This window comes from Bufo bufo, chromosome 4 (assembly GCF_905171765.1).
Source record: "Bufo bufo chromosome 4, aBufBuf1.1, whole genome shotgun sequence".
NCBI lineage: Eukaryota > Metazoa > Chordata > Amphibia > Anura > Bufonidae > Bufo > Bufo bufo.
In genome coordinates, this window is record NC_053392.1 from 526,609,534 (window position 1) to 526,626,941 (window position 17,408).

Consider the following 17,408-nt stretch of genomic DNA (forward strand, 5'->3'; position numbering starts at 1 on the left):
ATCAGTTTTATCCTAATGCATTCCGTTCAGGATGCATCAGTTCAGTCCCTCTTACGTTTTTTGGCCGGAGAAAATACCACAGCATGCTGCAGTTTTCCCTCCGGCCAAAAATCCTGACCACTTGCCGGCATTAATTTCCATTGAAATGCATTAATGCCAGATCCGGCCCCAAGTGTTCCGGCAAAACGGATCCGTTCTTTCCGTCCACACATGCGCAGACCATTAAATCTGTGGGAAAAAAAATTAAAATACTGAATCCGTTTTTCCGTATGACAACCGGAAAGATGGATCCGGTATTGCAATGCATTTGTGAGACGGATCCGCATCAGTCTCACAAATGCATCCGTTTGCGTCCGGATCCGGCAGGCAGTTCTGGCTACGAAACTGCCTGCCGGAATCCTCTGCCGCAAGGGTAAAAGTAGCCCAAGTACGAATGGGGCTTTGGAGAAATTTCACATGGTACATTCCCAATCATGAGAAGCACACGCCACACGCTGGCAAGTGTAGATGCATTTTTGAGGTGACAGGTTCCCTTTAACTCTTGCACCCCGCCTGCACATATCAATAGGTGCTTCTGATCTCAGAGAGCCCCTTTAAATCTGTGAACACATTCTGTAGAAAGTACCTGCATGGTACAAGTGGCTCGTGTTCATGTCCTGTACAGTCATTTATCCAGCTATATGCAGATATAACGTAACTCCTAGTTTCCTGAACCACATGCGGACATGATATCTCGCCTCATTTCCACTTCTCCTTTTCTTCAAGACGGGAAACTGAGAAATAGGAGTTCAAGCAGATGTGGAGGCTTAATATACTGCTCTATGTAAGGGTAGTATTCTGAGGCTACATACTCTTACTAAACCGGATGCCTAGCTTAGGAGTCCAGTGTAATCATGAAAGACGTGCTCCCACACTTCCCCGGGCTGCTGTGTGTATGGGCAACCTGAGGAGGCAGGGGAACAAAATCTGGAGAAGTCCATGAAGGACAATTCTGACATCTACTACCACAAGGAGCAATGTGCGACCCTGTATGATATTTCTATGTAACACAATCTGAAATCTGCGATACTACAGTATTTATACAGCCAGCAATCCCAGAAACTACCAGCAATCTGGTGACCACAACATGTCATGAGGGAACATCAATAGGTGGACTAGATGTTGAAGCTCTCAACCTGTGGTAAGTGGACCTTAGGTGGTACATGTCGTAAGATGGGCTTCACTGAGGAACCAGGACAAAACGCTGCCACAGGATGTGCTGGTAAAATGGAGATGACCTGGAATTTTAGTCTAGGTCAGAAGTCAGCGCACTACATCCCCCAACATGGAAGCCCAAGGCGGAAATGGATGCAGTTCTTAAATCAGTGCCAAAACCTAGGAATACCCCTGCCTGTAGAAGACACTGTGCTACGGGTTGACTAGATAGAGACGAGGAGTCAATGTGGGTAAAACAAATCATCTCACAGTTGGGCCTTCAACCAGGAGTATATGGTTGGAGGAGTTCCACATATATCTTTGAGGTCTGGGAAACGTATAGGCCTAAGGTGGCATCAGTCACCCTTCTATGCTGAAAGTGTAAGCCTACGGCATACATCTGACAAGAGAAAAAAAAAAAAAACACGACAATGCAACAGCACTCTGCAAACCAAATAAAGTACAATAACGCCATAGTCACAAAAAATATTCAAGTTCTAATGCTACGCTTTATAAAGGGAGATGCTTGGCAAATGCATTTTGTACAAAACCCAAACGTCAAGGTGATCTCTGTAAGACGGGAACCTAACACTAAATACTACCTGTTATGCGGCATAAAGTTCAGGAATGGTTGGTTCCACATGCATGCTGGGTCCACTCTGCCTTTTACCATTTTTGGTGCCATAATGGCCTCCATTAGTTCCAGGGGATGCAGGTACCAACATGTATGCAGAGCCTACTCCATGCCTCTCCTGGAGCCAGACTGCTTCCAATGAATGCAGTGAGAGCAGGCCACAGCCTTAGGGCTCATTCAGACGGCCGTATGCTGTCCGCAAAAATACTGAATGCTATCCGTTTTTTTGCGGATCCGCAAAAAAAAATGAAACATGTCCTATACTTGTCCGTGAAAATCAGGACATGGCCCCATTAAAGTCTATGGGTCCGCAAAAATACTGAATGCTATCCGTTTTTTTGCAGATCCGTTTTTTTGCGGATCCGCAAAAAAACGGATAGCATTCAGTATTTTTGCGGACAGCATACGGCCGTCTGAATGAGCCCTTATACTGAAAGTAATTAGTCTGTCTGCCCCATAGGCTGATTTTATTTAGTTTTAGTATAAGGCTGTGGCCTGCTCTCAATACACTCATTGGAAGCTGTCTGGCACCAGGAGAGGCATGGAGTAGGCTCGGCATACATGTTGGTACCTGCATCCCCTGGAACTAATGGAGGCCATTATGGCACCAAAAATGGTAAAAGGCAGAGTGGACCCAGCATGCATGTGGAACCAACACTTCCTGAACTTTATGGCAGCCATTATGGCACATAACAGGTAGTATTTGGCGTTAGGTTCCCGTCCTACAGAGATCGCCTTGACGTTTGGCAGACGGGCCCAAATGGTTCTGTACAAAATCCATTTGCCAAGCATCTCACTTTATAAATAAGCGTAGCATTAGCAATTGAATATTTTTTGTGACTATGGCATTATTGTACTTTATTTGGTTTGCAGAGTGCTGTCGCATTGTCTTTTTTCTCTGTTTCTAGCCATGTCAGCGTGCACCTGCATTGGGATGTGCTGACTGACCCCTTTTTTTTTGCAGATATACATCTGACAAGTTCATGTTGAACAGCATAGCCTGCTACATTACAAGGCGCCGCAAAAAAACGGGTACCGCAGGATATTGTCCAAGCATGGGGTGAACAGTGGATGGCATCTGCATAACAAAGGGATTTTTCCCTGCAGTCTCCTACTGAAATGCAGGCAGGGCACAAGCAGCCCTGGAGTTTCATCAATTGCATTCAAGAATCAGTTAGCTCAGGATGAGCAGTTGATGGAAATATTACAGTGCAGAGAGAGATGTGACAGGACATAGAAACATTTCACAATTTCCTATCATCATTTAAAGGGGTTGGCCCATCTCACACATTGGTGGCATATCACTAGGATATGCCAATGTCATAGGTGCAGGCCCCGGATCTAGGAACTGCAATCACAAAGGAACAAACTATGCAGGTGGTGTGCTCTCCCCTCACTTCTATGGAAGTTTCAAAAAGAACCGAGCGAGCTCCCATAGAAGTGAATGGAGGGTGCACAGCGCAAGCGTGGCCATATCTTCATTCACTTCTATGGGAGTACTCGGCAGTTTCCAGCATGGAGGGTGACCGTGCTTGTATGGTGCACCCTCATTCACTTTGGGGGCCCCCATTCTAGAGAAAAGTGGGACGTGCACCGATCTGACATTAGTGGCACATACTAGCAATATGCCACCAATGTGAGAGGTCGGCCAACCCCTATGATTTGTACATTATAGTAATCTGCCATCAATAGATTTCTTTAAAATGTAAAAAATCATTTCTTAAGTGAACAATTTCTGGATCTCAGATTTGCTTTTTTATATCACTCAAATTATAAAGTGGGAAAATGATTTGGTAAAAAAAAAAAAAAAAAAAAAAAATCACATGAAAGCCATCATCTCTTATATCGCCTGTAATTAACACCCACGCGTTTCAACACCGCCTGTGCCAAACACACAGCCCATCAGATTATTCATTTTCGATTCATCTAGAATTAAAGTAAAAAAGGCCACAATCCCTAAAATACAAGCCACGTGTAAGCCCTGCTCAAACCCAACCTAAGAGTAAACAGCAAGCCTATGGAGTCAGTGCAGTGGTACAGCCACGTGTCGCAGATTCCACGGGGAAGATCCACCGCCAACTACCATGTAGCAGATTCCATCTCCTCACCGCAGGTGCATTTATGCTACAGCGAGTGAATGAGATTTCTTAAAATTTCCATCCACTTTGCTGGCAATATAAAACCCTGGATTTGCCACATGAAAATCTGTGGCGACAAATCAACAGTATATATTGCAGGTGTGAAAATATCCCGATGGTGCCCATACACATTAGATAACGTCGGCCAAAGCCGACCATCACAGGACGAGCAGCAGACTCCCTCCAACTGGATTTTTACGGAAGGGTTCGGCAGCGGCTTAAAATGGCAATGCACATTGGGGCTCATTCAGATGGCCGTATTTCTGGGTCCGCATCTGTTCCGCAATTTTGTGGAACGGGTGAGGACCAGTTCTTTTCAACGGGGCCGCAAAGGATGTGGACAGCACACAGTGTGCTATCCGCATCCGTAGTTCCGTTTCGCAGCCCAGCAAAAGATGAGAGAGCATGTCCTATTCTTGTCCGCATTCGGCAAGAGCACAAGAATAGGCATTTCTATACAGGGCTGGCCCTTTGCGTTCGGCAAAATCCGTAACGCACACGGCTGGTACCAGTGTTTGGCGGATTCGCAATTTGTGAACCGCAAATCACATGGTCATCTGAATGTACCCATAGATGAATGTCAGCACCAATGGCCAGCCATCTAATGTGAATGGGGGTGTCCTGACACCCTTTCAGTGGTGGGAAAGAAGAATAGGGCATGCTGGGTTTCCAGTATGTCCAATCTTTTTGCCGAATGTGCGTGAATATGGGGGGTGCAGGAGGAATAAGTGTAGGCCGAATGAGAGTTCAACCGACAGTCATCCATGGTGGATCCATATTCCCTTCATTCTTTTGAGAATGAGTGAGCATGTGTATATTTAGGGGGGGGGGGGGAATAGCTTTTGGCCAGCAGCAATCTAAAGAGTAAGGCTACTTTCACACTCGCGTTTTGTGCGGATCCGTCATGGACGGAGCCGTTCAGATAGTACAACCGTCTGCGTCCGTTCAGAACGGATCCGTTAGGATTATCTTTAACATAGCCAAGACGGATCCGTCTTGAACACTATGGAAAGGGAGTGTGAAAGTAACCTAAGGCAACTCTTGCATCTATTTATCTCCCAAGTCACCTTCTTAAATAGTTGTCGGAGGTAAATGTTATATGTATGTGTAGAATTATGGCCGAACAAGGTCTCATTTAAAGGACCTTTAGCACTAGCCGATACAAACTGAAAGAGGGCAAATGGTTAGTGGGACGGCTCGTCCCAATTCAGGTTTCATCCTGTAAGGAGCACACGCCCGGCTTACACGGCCAGTAAACATTTTTATGCCTCCATAAAAGATTCGATTGGCCAAACAGGCATTTGTTCTACTGGAGGCCGATGGTGGTCCTGTCTACACTTTGCACTGTATGAACGCTCGGTCGGCCGATCATCTACTCGTGTAAAAGGGCCGTACGATTTGTCATATCAGAGTAACCAACCGTTTCCCAGGGTACGTCTGCAGAGGAGAACACCTCTTCTTCAATATCTATTGACCTCAATGAAGAGATGACCATGTCTCCAATCACTAGGATCCCCCCCGCCCCCCCAAAAATGCAGTTCTGTAATAGGATCCTCTCAGACATAGCAGAAGATCCATTACTGAGGGTCCAGGGTCCTGCGTGAAAAAAAAAAAAAAAAAAAAAAAAAAAAAAAAAAAAAAGGATTTGGGGATAAAGTCCTGAAATGCCTGCTCATGGTCCTCACGTTTCAGATGCCTTGGGTTGAAGAGTGGCTGTATATAGTTTTCATAAGAAATGTAACTTGTATTTTAGATTTAATGGCCTTTAAATTAGGGTTTGATTACAATATGTTGGATCATCAGCTATTCTCATGAACATATCCACGTTACCTTCTCCTCGAAGATACTGCGCTAAAAATGTGTAGCCTGTAAATAAAGCAGAAGATGCACATCAGGCAACAACCAAACAAGGCTAGAAGAAGAGACCGGGTGCTGCGGGGCGGCCATGTTTTACTATAAGCACAGGCCCAGCTAATGCATATAAAGCCTCTGAGAGTGCGCTGGAAACAGGAGCCCAGAGGTGTAAGATTAAACATGAATGTAAAAGCTCAGCCGTCAACCACTCCAAAATAGCCCCCGAGCCCCCCCTCTTACTACACTAAGTATGCCTGTCACTACTGAGGATTCCAGCTCATGCAACACCTCAACCACCAGCCAGCAGTCCCAATGACAGTGCTCCGTGTGGGACAACCAGAGTCCTAAAGAGAATGCCCAGTATGTGGTAGCCAGACAGTCCCGAGGACAGTGCTCCGCATGGGGTAGCCAGACAGTCCCGAGGACAGTGCTCCGCATGGGGTAGCCAGACAGTCCCGAGGACAGTGCTCCGCATGGGGTAACCAGACAGTCCCGAGGACAGTGCTCCGCATGGGGTAACCAGACAGTCCCGAGGACAGTGCTCCGCATGGGGTAACCAGACAGTCCCGAGGACAGTGCTCCGCATGGGGTAACCAGACAGTCCCGAGGACAGTGCTCCGCATGGGGTAACCAGACAGTCCCGAGGACAGTGCTCCACATGGGGTAACCAGACAGTCCTGAGGACAGTGCTCCGCATGGGGTAACCTGAGAGAGTCCTGAGGACAGTGCTCCGCATGGGGTAACCAGACAATCCTGAGGACAGTGCTACGCATGGGGTAACCAGAGAGTCCTGAGGACAGTGCTCCGCATGGGGTAACCTGAGAGAGTCCCGAGGACAGTGCTCCGCATGGGGTAACCTGAGAGAGTCCCGAGGACAGTGCTCCGCATGGGGTAATATGAATGACACCCAAAGCCACTGTTTGTTATCTCTATAGGAGATTTAAGTGGTTGTCCAGTTTCACAAGGACACCATAGAACTCAGGGGACTGACCTGTAGTAAAGAACAGTTGATCACTTACCTGACGGATCCCACGCAGCTGCTCCGATTCTCCTGGCAGGGTTCAGCTCTTCAGGCTACAGCAGAGACCTTACATCAACATGTGACTAATGCACTGCTGAGGCCAGCGATTGGCTGCAGAGGTTACATGTTATCACCACTGCAGCTGGGAAAGCAGGGCACGGCTGGGAGAATCGGAGTGGCTGCATGGTATTTGTTCAGGTACGTTCATCGCCATACAGCAAAAAAAAAAAAAAAAAAAAAAAAAAAAAAAAAGTTTATTTCCAATCACTACCCAGCGTTCGTCTCAAAGACTGATTCAGCTACCTTATATCTGGAGGCATCAGAGGCTCAGCTTGCTTTTTGGAAAGTGCTAATTTGTATACTTTGTTCCCAGGAGCACTGGTATTTTTCTGAACACGGCATTTCTCGTTGCTATGTTGACTCCATCAGGAAGGCCCTCGTGCACTTTACTGGTGACTTTCCTTCCCCTCCAGCTATGAAGCAGAATGACCTCTTTACTAAACCGGGAGAGGAAGTATTTACAGCGACTGCGACACAAGGCTTTCCCCCCAGGGATGAATATGATGAAGATACACCCCGGAGTAACCAGAGGGTGCGGAGTCGTGGAAAGTTCAGCCATCAATGGTCACGTGCAGCAAACTGCGCTGTCAGCTCAGTAGCTTACTGTATCAGGTGGACTCTGGGGCTGAGAGGTCCTCTTCATTTACAGGTGACCTCAGGAAAAGTCCAGCAATATTTAAAGGGGTTATCCGAGACTTTAATACTGACGATCTATCCTCTGGAGTAGGTCATCAGCATCTGATCGGCGGGGGTCTGACACTCGGGACCCCCGCCAATCAGCTGTTTGAGAAGGCAGCCGCGATCCAGCAGCACCGCGGCCTTCTTACCGTTTACCGCAGGCCCAGTGACGTCACGACTAGTATCACTGGCCTGGGTGCGGCTAAGCTCTGTTCACTTACCCTGCCCACGCTAGTTGATACTAGTCGTGACGTCACTGGCCCTGTGGTAAACAGTGAGAAGGCCGTGGCGCTGCCTTCTCAAACAGATGATCGGCAGGGGTCCCGGGTGTCGGACCCCCGCCGATCAGAAGCTGATGATCTATCCAGAGGATAGATCATCAGTTAAAACAAAGTGCAGAACCCCTTTAAAGGGGTACTGCAATAAAGGGAAAAAAATATATATAATAATCTGATGGCCATGAAATGGTTAAATAAAACAGAACTAGCTTACACTCACCGATCCCCTTGCACTACTTACTGTCTCGGCAGAGCAGGAAAGGGCTGGGAACGCTGCTTATCCAATCACTGGGTGCAGCAATGGCCGTCTCAGTCAGTGATTGGGTGAAAGCCAATTTCCTGTTGTGTCGAGACTGGAACAGGAAGTGGCGGGCAGAGGCAAAGCGGGCACCGCTGGGATGGCAGCGAAGAGGGAATCGGTGAGGTGAGTGTAAGCCAATACTTTTTTCTACTGGAATACTCCTTTAATATATCACACCCGAGTACTGAGCTGACCGGCAAAGTAAGAGATTCTACAAGCATATATCGGAGGTCAGCCGCCGCCGGCACGCCTTCTTTTGTGAAACTAGAACTCCCAGCATGCTCCTTTCACTTCTATGGGAAAGTGTGCATGTTGGGGGTTGTAGTTTCACAAGAGTTACCCTGGAGGTTGCTGACCCCTGGTATACATCAGGCAGTGCGCTGCTATGGTACAGAGCTCAATACAGCAGAGCAGCCTCTTGTGTCCACAGCGCCATACTGGAGAAATAAGAAAACCGTATCTTACATTGTGACGCCCTAAACTGTCGAAGTCCGGCGGGGACAAGCGCTCATTGTACTGCTCCATACGAGCCTCCGAGGTCTGCTGATGGAGCAGCTGTAGTCACATCACACAATGCCATCTGCAGTGAGGTCCTGCTGCCGGCTGAAGACACAGGGGCAATATTGTCCTGCACCAGACACAGTGACCACCGTGTACAAAATATATCGCTGCCAAGGCGAATGCCCCATGGTCATCTGCTCAAGGTCATAGGCCAAGACAAAAGGATCTCAAAACCTACAGATGGAACACGAGTGATCGCACCGTTACTCCCAGCATCTCACCATACCAGTCATGAGGCCTTTCAAAGGCAATTTCAACACAAATTAAAGGGGTGTTCCAGGACTAGAATAAAGATGGACATCGAGCGCCACAGGCCCTTTACTGAGCTGATCATTAGAGGTGCCAGGAGCTGGACCCTCACCCATCTGCTACTGACGGCCTATTAGGCTTCTATTACATTGACTGACAGGGTGAGCATGTTGATGGGCGCTCGTTTACATTGGCCTATCACATAGAGGATAAGTGATCGCTGCCACAGACGTTCCGCCCCGGTTCATTTCTAATGATTATCAGCAGCACGTACCTGATAACACGGGGAGATGACCTGCCGATAATCAGGCGTTTGCTCCAGCGCCCTGAGGCTCAGCTCCCATTCACTTGAAAGGCAGCAGAGCTGCAGTACCCCAGCTCCACACACAATTTAGATACCGACACGGCAGCAGCTAATCGGTGGGGGCGTCGGACCCCCGCCGATCAGCTGTTTTAAAAAGGCACCGGTGTTCTAACAGAAATCCTTACTTCATGAAAATACCTTACCCCTCGTGACTTCCGGGGGTGTGCGCCTCAGCGCAAGCGCACTACCACGGCACGGGTAAGCTAAAATTACAGGGAGCACTGACTCATGGACACCGCGCGTGCGCCCTCAGGGGTAAGGAGATCTGACAGTCTTTTCCCCTTACCCTCACACTGCGCATGCTCCCAGCACTATCAGCCATTCGGGGGGGGGGTGGGTGCAGCATATTGGGGGGCCTAACCCTAGCCCGGAAGTTGAGGCGCACCCCCCCGGAAGTCACGGGGGGTAAGGTATTTTCACGAAGTAAGGATTTGTGTTAGAACAGCGGCACTCCTGTCAGCACTGCAGCCTTCTCCGAGCTCACCAACCACAGCTCCATACACCATTTAGACACTGGCACGACGACAGCTAATCGGTGGGGGCATCGGACCCCACTTTCAGATATAGGTCATCAATATCTGATCAGTGGGGTTCGACACCTGGGACCCCCGCCAATCAGCTGTTTGAACAGCACCACAGCCTTCTCCGAGCTCACCAGGCCCAGCGCCGTACACTGTAAAGCGGCTGTGCTCTGGGTCGCAGCTCAGCGCCATTCACTTCTATGGGGTTGAGCTGCGCTTGGACAACGTGACCAATGAACATGGCATCACTTGGCCTAGGGAAAGGAGCGAGAAGGGTGGCTTCCCAAACAGCCGATTAGCGGGGGTCCAGAGGTTCAGACCCCCACCGATCAGATCCCGATGATAGGTCATCAGTATTAAAATCTCGGAAAACCCCTTTAAATTAAGTGAATGAGGTGGAGCTGCCATTACCCTGCACCCACCGCAAGAACGCCGTGTCCACTTCAAACGTCTCACGGGTGGCGGGGGCGGGATCTGGACCCCCACCGATTTGATACTAACTGAATATTCTGAAGCTGGATGGGGTATTTCCATCTTGCAAAGTAATGGCAGATCACCTGGAGATAACTTTATAATCAAGGAGGGGCGACCCATGTGACCTCCACCAATCCCAAAAATGAAGGGGCGATCGTGTCGATCCCCTCCAGCTTCACTGAGGAACTGCGGCACAGATCAATTCAGGTGAATGTGGCACTAAAATATATATATATATATATATAAATAAAATATTGCCCCCCACTGATTATGAAGTTCTGGCTTATCCCAAATCCCATCACCCTGCAAGTCAGGCATGCTCTGGGGGCCACCATGTGGAGGTCTCCAGCAAGGTCCCCAGGAACAGCAGAGAACATCTTCGCTTCTTGGAGCTTCACTCCTCCATACATCACATGGGCAGGATCCGGGGGCCCTCAGATCACACCAGGAGCCTAGATATCCAGGACAGGTCCACATAATTGGGTATTCCAAGTCTGAGAACTTATGACAAATATACGCCCGCCATAGAACCACATGGCCGTATACATGAGGCAGATGTCACGAGCCAGACACGGGGCACACCCCCCACTCTTCTCAGTCATGAATCAGGTTTCTTCCAGAAGCTGGCACACATCAGACCCCACCCCCACCATCTCTAATATGCACACTCACTGCCCGCACCTACGGGCAGCCCATGGAGACAACAATCATAGGAGTGGGGCATCCAATGGACCCATCTCACGGCCTACACAAAACGTCATCTGCTCGGCTTCCACTGCACCAGGCCAGATGTGCGGACCTGTCCCTGCCCACAGCTGTCTGATCGTGAACAGCTGTGGGAGACATATGAGCCACGTGGAGGAACCATGTAATCAGGCACCCCCATAATTAGCTGCACCCCATAATTATCTCCCAGACCCATAATCACTGTGTCAGAAGAACAATGGAGCAGATACCAGAACTTCATATTCATGTCTGGAATGGAGAATAACGAGTTATGTAATCTATGGGCAGTACCACCTGCCTCCAGCACACGGCAGGGGCGCTGTCATACCATGGTGGGAGTCTAGGATGGGGGGTGACCTTCACACTTACCCACTGAGCCGGTTCTGGGCGGTGCGGCCGGCCTGTGCTGCTCTTCCTCGGGCGCGCTGGGGATGACGGGCGGCCGGGGCAGGTCGCTGGCGATGCTGCTGGGCTCCTCTTCCTCGGGTGAAGGCTCCAGGCTGTCCGAGTAGCTCTTCTTCTCCTCCTCGTCGTCCTCCTCCTCGGCGGGGCGCTTACCGGGGAAGGAGGGATAGGAGAGCTGCCCCGCGCCCCCGGTCAGATCCAGCACGTCGTCCATATCCTCCCAGGGCTGCACACGGGGCTTGGCCTCCCCGGCTCCGCGGTGCTCGTCCTCGGCTGTCTTCACAGCATCGTCCCCAAAACTGCTGGATGTTACGAACGGGGATTGGTCCTCCATGGCGGGCGAGGGACGGGGCGATGACCGGCTGGACAATGGGAGCTGCCTGGGATGCCGGCTGGAGAGAAGTGCGCCACCCGTCTGAGCGCAGAGGGAGCGGAGCGATAACAATACAGAGAGGGAGGGCGGCGCCACGCCCTGGTGACTCACACTCTGCCGGGAGCAGCAGTCATCATGGCGGGGATGCTGCTGTCCCCACCTTGACTGGAAGCAGCCAACCAGCTGCGGCAGTGGGCGGGGCTAGCAGCTCTTGACTGACGTCGCTTTCTGCCAATTGTACGTTCTGAAGGGCAAGGGGGCGGGGCCGCCGTGCTTCGCTGGCTAATGGAGGGAAGAATTCGACCAAGGATGGTGGTTGCCGTGGTAACCGACAGGAACCGATACGCCTCAGTGCTCTGGAGGGCCGCTCGTTTCAGCCTGTAGCCGAGCAAATAACAGGCATTCCGGAACTGGGTGAGGAGGAGGAGGGAAGGAGACGGTGAGCTGGTGGCTGCATGTCATGGCAGTGTCACCCCTTCTCATTGCCTGCTGGGGATCTTTACTCTCATTCCCTAGGATCCTGAGGGTCTATTCACATCTGCCGGTTTTGTGATGCAGTTTTTGAAGGCAAATCCAGAAGTTGATTATAAAAAAAAGAAGCAGTATCTGTCCTTAAAGGGGTTGTCTCACCTAGAACATGGCTGGCATATTGCTAGGATGTGCCAGTGATGTCAGATGGTGCGGGCCCACCTCTGAGACCCGCACCTATCACTAGAACGAAGCTCTCAAAGAAAATAAGAGGGCACCGTGGCAGGGAAATTCACCAACAGGGCGAACATCAAAAAAGCACCCCCGGCGGATCTCTGCCGCACCCCATTGTAGTTGATGGGGGGGGGGGCGGGCATTCAGTCTGCAGTGATGGATCCAGTGAATTCCGGCAGGCTGCTCTCAGCTGGAACCGCCTGGCAGAATCACTAACGCAGTTGTGAAAGTAGCCTAATACAGTGACACATGCCTCTTACATCCGGTTATGTCTTCTTAGATGTAGATGTTCTCTTTCTTTATCTTCTCCATTCAGACCAGACCACCATGATGATTTCTTTCAGCCATCTCTTCTCTCTGCAGAGTTTGACAGACATCTTAGTTTCCTACTTTTCCATCAACCTCCCACCTTCTCAACATCGCATCATGCACCCACAACACTATAGTGCAGAAACAGATAAACCCCCTGAAAATACTAGCTACACACAGATAGTGCCCCTTCAATAATTATTGGAACACAATGCTTTAAAATATAACTGCACCCAACAAATAGTGTCCCTGACACTAATAGTGTAACCATACTGTCCCCCAAAAACAACTGTGCTAAGCTGATGCTGTGCCAGGGCGCCCCCACAGTAATAGTGCTCCCAAAAATCCCAACAATAGTAATAATTCTGTGCCAGAGTGCACTTAGTAGTAATAGTGCCCCCAACAGTAATTGTGTCCCAGAAGTACGGTAATAATGCTCCCATAGTCCCCCAGTTGTAATAAACCCACCATAATACCCCTGGTAGTAATAATTCTATTTATAGTGTGCGCCAGTGCAAAAAATGCCCCGTTGTGTGTCAGTAAAAAAAAGACAAAAAAACATCTTAGTGCCCCCAATAGAGCCAATGTTCCCAGAATGCCCTCATGTGTTCCATTGACCCGTACTGTGTGCCACTAGAAAAAACACTTAGTGCCCCCAGTTGAGCTTAGGTGCCCATAGTGCCCCTATAATTTGTGACAGTATAAAATACTCCTATATAGTGCCTCCAGAAGATGCCCCATAGTGCTCCTCCCCTGTCCCCATAGTGTCCTCCATAATGTGCCAGTATAAAATGCCCCTATAGACTGCCCCACATAGATGCCCCCATAATGCTCCTCTCCCCCTTCCCCAGGGATGGTTGCCAGTATTAAATGCCCCTATATATTGCCCACATAGTGCTCTTCTCCCCCACTTCTCCATAGTGCCCCCCATAATGCGTGCCAGTAAATAGGGACCCCAGTAAATGCCCCCACTTCTCCATAGAGCCCCCCATAATGAGAGCCAGTATATAGAGCCCCCAGTAGATGCGTCCCCTCTTCTCCATAGTGCCCTCCCATATTGTGCCAGAATATTAGGCCCCCATAGTGCTTCCCCTCTTCTCCATAGTGCCCCCCCCATATTGTGCCAGTATATTTTCACTTTTGCACCGAGTCACTGTCTGCAATTGCCAGTGCCACTAAAGCAAGCCACTGATCAGTTTAGCATTCACATACCTAACAAAAAATACAGTCCTCCTCCCCCTATGTCCAGAGCAGAGGGCTCAGGCACGGAGCGCTCCGCTGCGGTCTGTCTGCTGTGCCGTGTAAGTAACTGCCTTCTTCATGCGCAGCGATCCTCATCCTGTCTAAAGGGGGCAAGCTTATACAATGCAGAGGACTCCTCCCCTGTCCCATTCTGGCGTCAATAATAAAATTACCGGCCATTGTCATTGCCGGCCCGGCACAACAAAATATACCGGCACCGGCAGGCTGAGTAAAATACCGGCCTTGCCGGTGAAATACTGGTCAGGTGGCAACCTGAGTCCTGACTGGTATCAGTGGACTGTGGCACTCCACAAATTAACATGAGAGTGCCAGAGAAATAGGGGGGTCATTTATTAAGACTGGTGTGGTGATAAAATGATTGCTAGGAGTAGCAGCCTCTCCCTTTACATTCCAGGATTGGGTCATAACCTTGTCCATAAAGAAAGGTCCCCCCATACGTTTTTAGGTATTTTCGCCATTTCTACATGGCTCCGACGGTCCCCCACACACTGTTTACATCTATGTTTATTTCAGCCTAACTTCCTGCCGCACTGCTCTGTGGTTCCCAGCGTGGCATCACGTGGTTTCCCGCCTCCTGCCGCACATCCGTGCAGTAATTGCTTATTCCTACAGCCTGCCGCCCCATTCGCCCGTATTACTGGAGGCTTTTACCATGCTAAGAAGAATAGTGCTCTGCCTCCTTCATTCATAATAAAGCGCCCTGCCCGGTGATGTCACCGGACCAGAGGGGCGTGGCTTAGCGCGGTTGGTTGCCGCCTTGTTTCCGCCCATCCAGGCACTTTGAATAATTAATGTGGCTGAGGGTGACGTCACCGGGATCCCTGCGAAGCGGAAGAAGAGGCTTCACTCGGCAGAAAGGGACCCGGTACGTCACCGAGTCTTTGAAACACAGCACTTCCGGCTGAGAGTTGGAGATTTGAAAACCGGACATTAGAAATGTCGGGTAAAGGTAGGACAGGCACGAATGTAACATTTAGGGCATTGTTGAACACATACTCCTATCTTCCCAATCCGGGAAAACCCCTTTAATTTCATAGGATTGCCGGTTCGCTATAGAAAAAATGTGAACTCCCGTTTGAATAAACCTGAAACAAGTGCAGGTCCGATATCCACACTTAGAACTGCGCTTGTGTCTTAACCAAGTAGGCTGACCACCAACAAACTGGGGCGGACTCGTTGTGCTAAAGTCGGCGCACCACGGGCAATACATTTGATTCCCAATCGGGCGATATCTGACCACTGTTCATCATAATTGAGAACAGATAAATGTTTTCTGACAATCTGACAATGTGTGAGTATTCAAGACTAAATTTAGTAACAAAAACTGGGAATGATTCCTTTCTCCTATCAAAATTGTCACTATTCTTGGTTTGAGCAGTCTTAGGAAAGACCAAGTCCGCCCGAGATTTTTTAACCCCTTAAGGACGCAGGGCGTACCGGTACGCCCTATTTCCCGAGTCCTTAAGGACTCAGGGCGTACCGGTACGTCCTAACTTTAAATGCAGATTCCGGCGCCGCTGGGGTTAATGGGAACAGGATGCCGGCTGAAATCATTCAGCCGGCATCCTGTCACAACGCCAGGTCATGTGACCCCCCCGTGTCGGCGATCGCCGCAAACCGCAGGTCAATTCAGACCTGCGGTTTGCTGCGCTTTTTGCAGTTTCTGATCCCCGCGGTCAGGGACCGCGGGGATCAGAAACTGCAAAAAGCGCAGCAAACCGCAGGTCTGAATTGACCTGCGGTTTGCGGCGATCGCCGATAGGGGGGGGGTCACATGACCTGGCGTTGTGACAGGATGCCGGCTGAATGATTACTTTAGTGTCCCTCAAACATAGATTTTACACCCCCCCTGCACCCCTGCATGATTTTTTGCCGGTGGGTGGTGCAGGGGGGGGGGGGGGGGGTTGTGGGCGGTGCGGGAGGCGGGATCGCGATCCCCCGCCCGCCTCCCCTTGAAAATTCGTTGGCGTCTAGTGGTTATACCAGGGTGTCAGCACATTGCTGACACCCTGGTATAAACGACTGACATCTGTGCAGATGTCAGCCGTTTAACCCTTTCCATACCGCGGTCCATACGGACCGCTGTATGGAAAAAGTTAACAGTAAGAGGGAGCTCCCTCCCTCTCCCATCGGGGGGCTGCAGTGCCTTTGCAGCCCCCCGATGGAGAGGGAGAGAGCCCCCCGACAGCCCTGTCCTTACCCTTCCCCGTCTGCCAAGTTCTGACCAGTACTGAGCAGACGGGGAAGGTTCCCATGGCAACAGGACGCCGTCTCAGGCATCCTGCTGTCCATGATGCTGAACAGATCTGTGCTAAAGGTAGACATCTGTTCAGACAAAGTGTAAGTAAAATACAGTACAGTACACTATATATTGTACTGTACTGTATTATACAGACATCAGACCCACTGGATCTTCAAGAACCAAGTGGGTCTGGGTCAAAAAGAAAAGTGAAAAAAAATCAAAAAACACATTTATCACTGATTAAAAATGAAAAAAATAAAATTCCCTACACATGTTTGGTATTGCCGCGTCCGTAACGACCTGATCTATAAAACGGTCATGTTACTTTCCCCGCACGGTGAACGCCATAAAAGTAAAAAAATAAAAACTATTAGGAAATTTAAATTTTGCCCACCTTAGTTCCCAAAAAAGGTAATAAAAGTGATCAAAAAAGTCGCATGTACGCCAAAATAGTACCAATCAAACCGTCATCTCATCCCGCAAAAATCATACCCTACCCAAGATAATCGCCCAAAAACTGAAAAAACTATGGCTCTCAGACTATGGAAACACTAAAACATGATTTTTTTTGTTTCAAAAATGAAATCATTGTGTAAAACTTAAATAAATAAATAAAAAAGTATCGACCGGCTCTATAAAAATATCACATGACCTACCCCCTCAGATGACCACCATAAAAAAATAAAAATAAAAACGGTGTAAAAAAAAAGCCTTTTTCTGTCATCTTACGTCACAAAAAGTGTAATAGCAAGCGATCAAAAACTCATATGCACCCTAAAATAGTGCCAATCAAACCGTCATCTCATCCCGCAAAAAATGAGACCCTACTTAAGATAATCGCCCAAAAACTGAAAAAAAACTATGGCTCTTAGACTATGGAGACACTAAAACATTTTTTTTGTTTTAAAAATGAAATCATTGTGTAAAACTTACATAAATAAACAAAATTGTATACATATTAGGTATCGCCGCATCCGTGACAACCTGCTCTATAAAATTACCACATGATCTAACCTGTCAGATGAATGTTGTAAATAACAAAAAAAAAAACGTGCCAAAAA

At 49.0% G+C, this 17,408-nt stretch overlaps 1 protein-coding gene across 4 annotated transcripts in view; it reads right to left on the reverse strand.

The window, feature by feature from the left end:
* The window catches only part of RTN4 (reticulon 4), a 53,282-nt gene extending 41,319 nt beyond the window's left edge, over positions 1–11,963 (reverse strand). The window contains exons 1-2 of one of the 4 annotated variants that reach the window (XM_040429750.1): positions 11,423–11,944; positions 5,797–5,832 (exon numbers count right to left, since the gene is read on the reverse strand). In XM_040429750.1, the coding sequence (XP_040285684.1) occupies positions 5,797–5,832; positions 11,423–11,792 (406 nt within the window). In that variant the 5' untranslated portion in view covers positions 11,793–11,944. Of the gene's footprint in view, positions 1–5,796; positions 5,833–11,422 lie in introns of all 4 variants that reach the window. The other 3 variants (XM_040429748.1, XM_040429749.1, XM_040429751.1) reach the window with 3 other exon arrangements.
* Between the last annotated feature and the right edge of the window lie 5,445 nt (positions 11,964–17,408).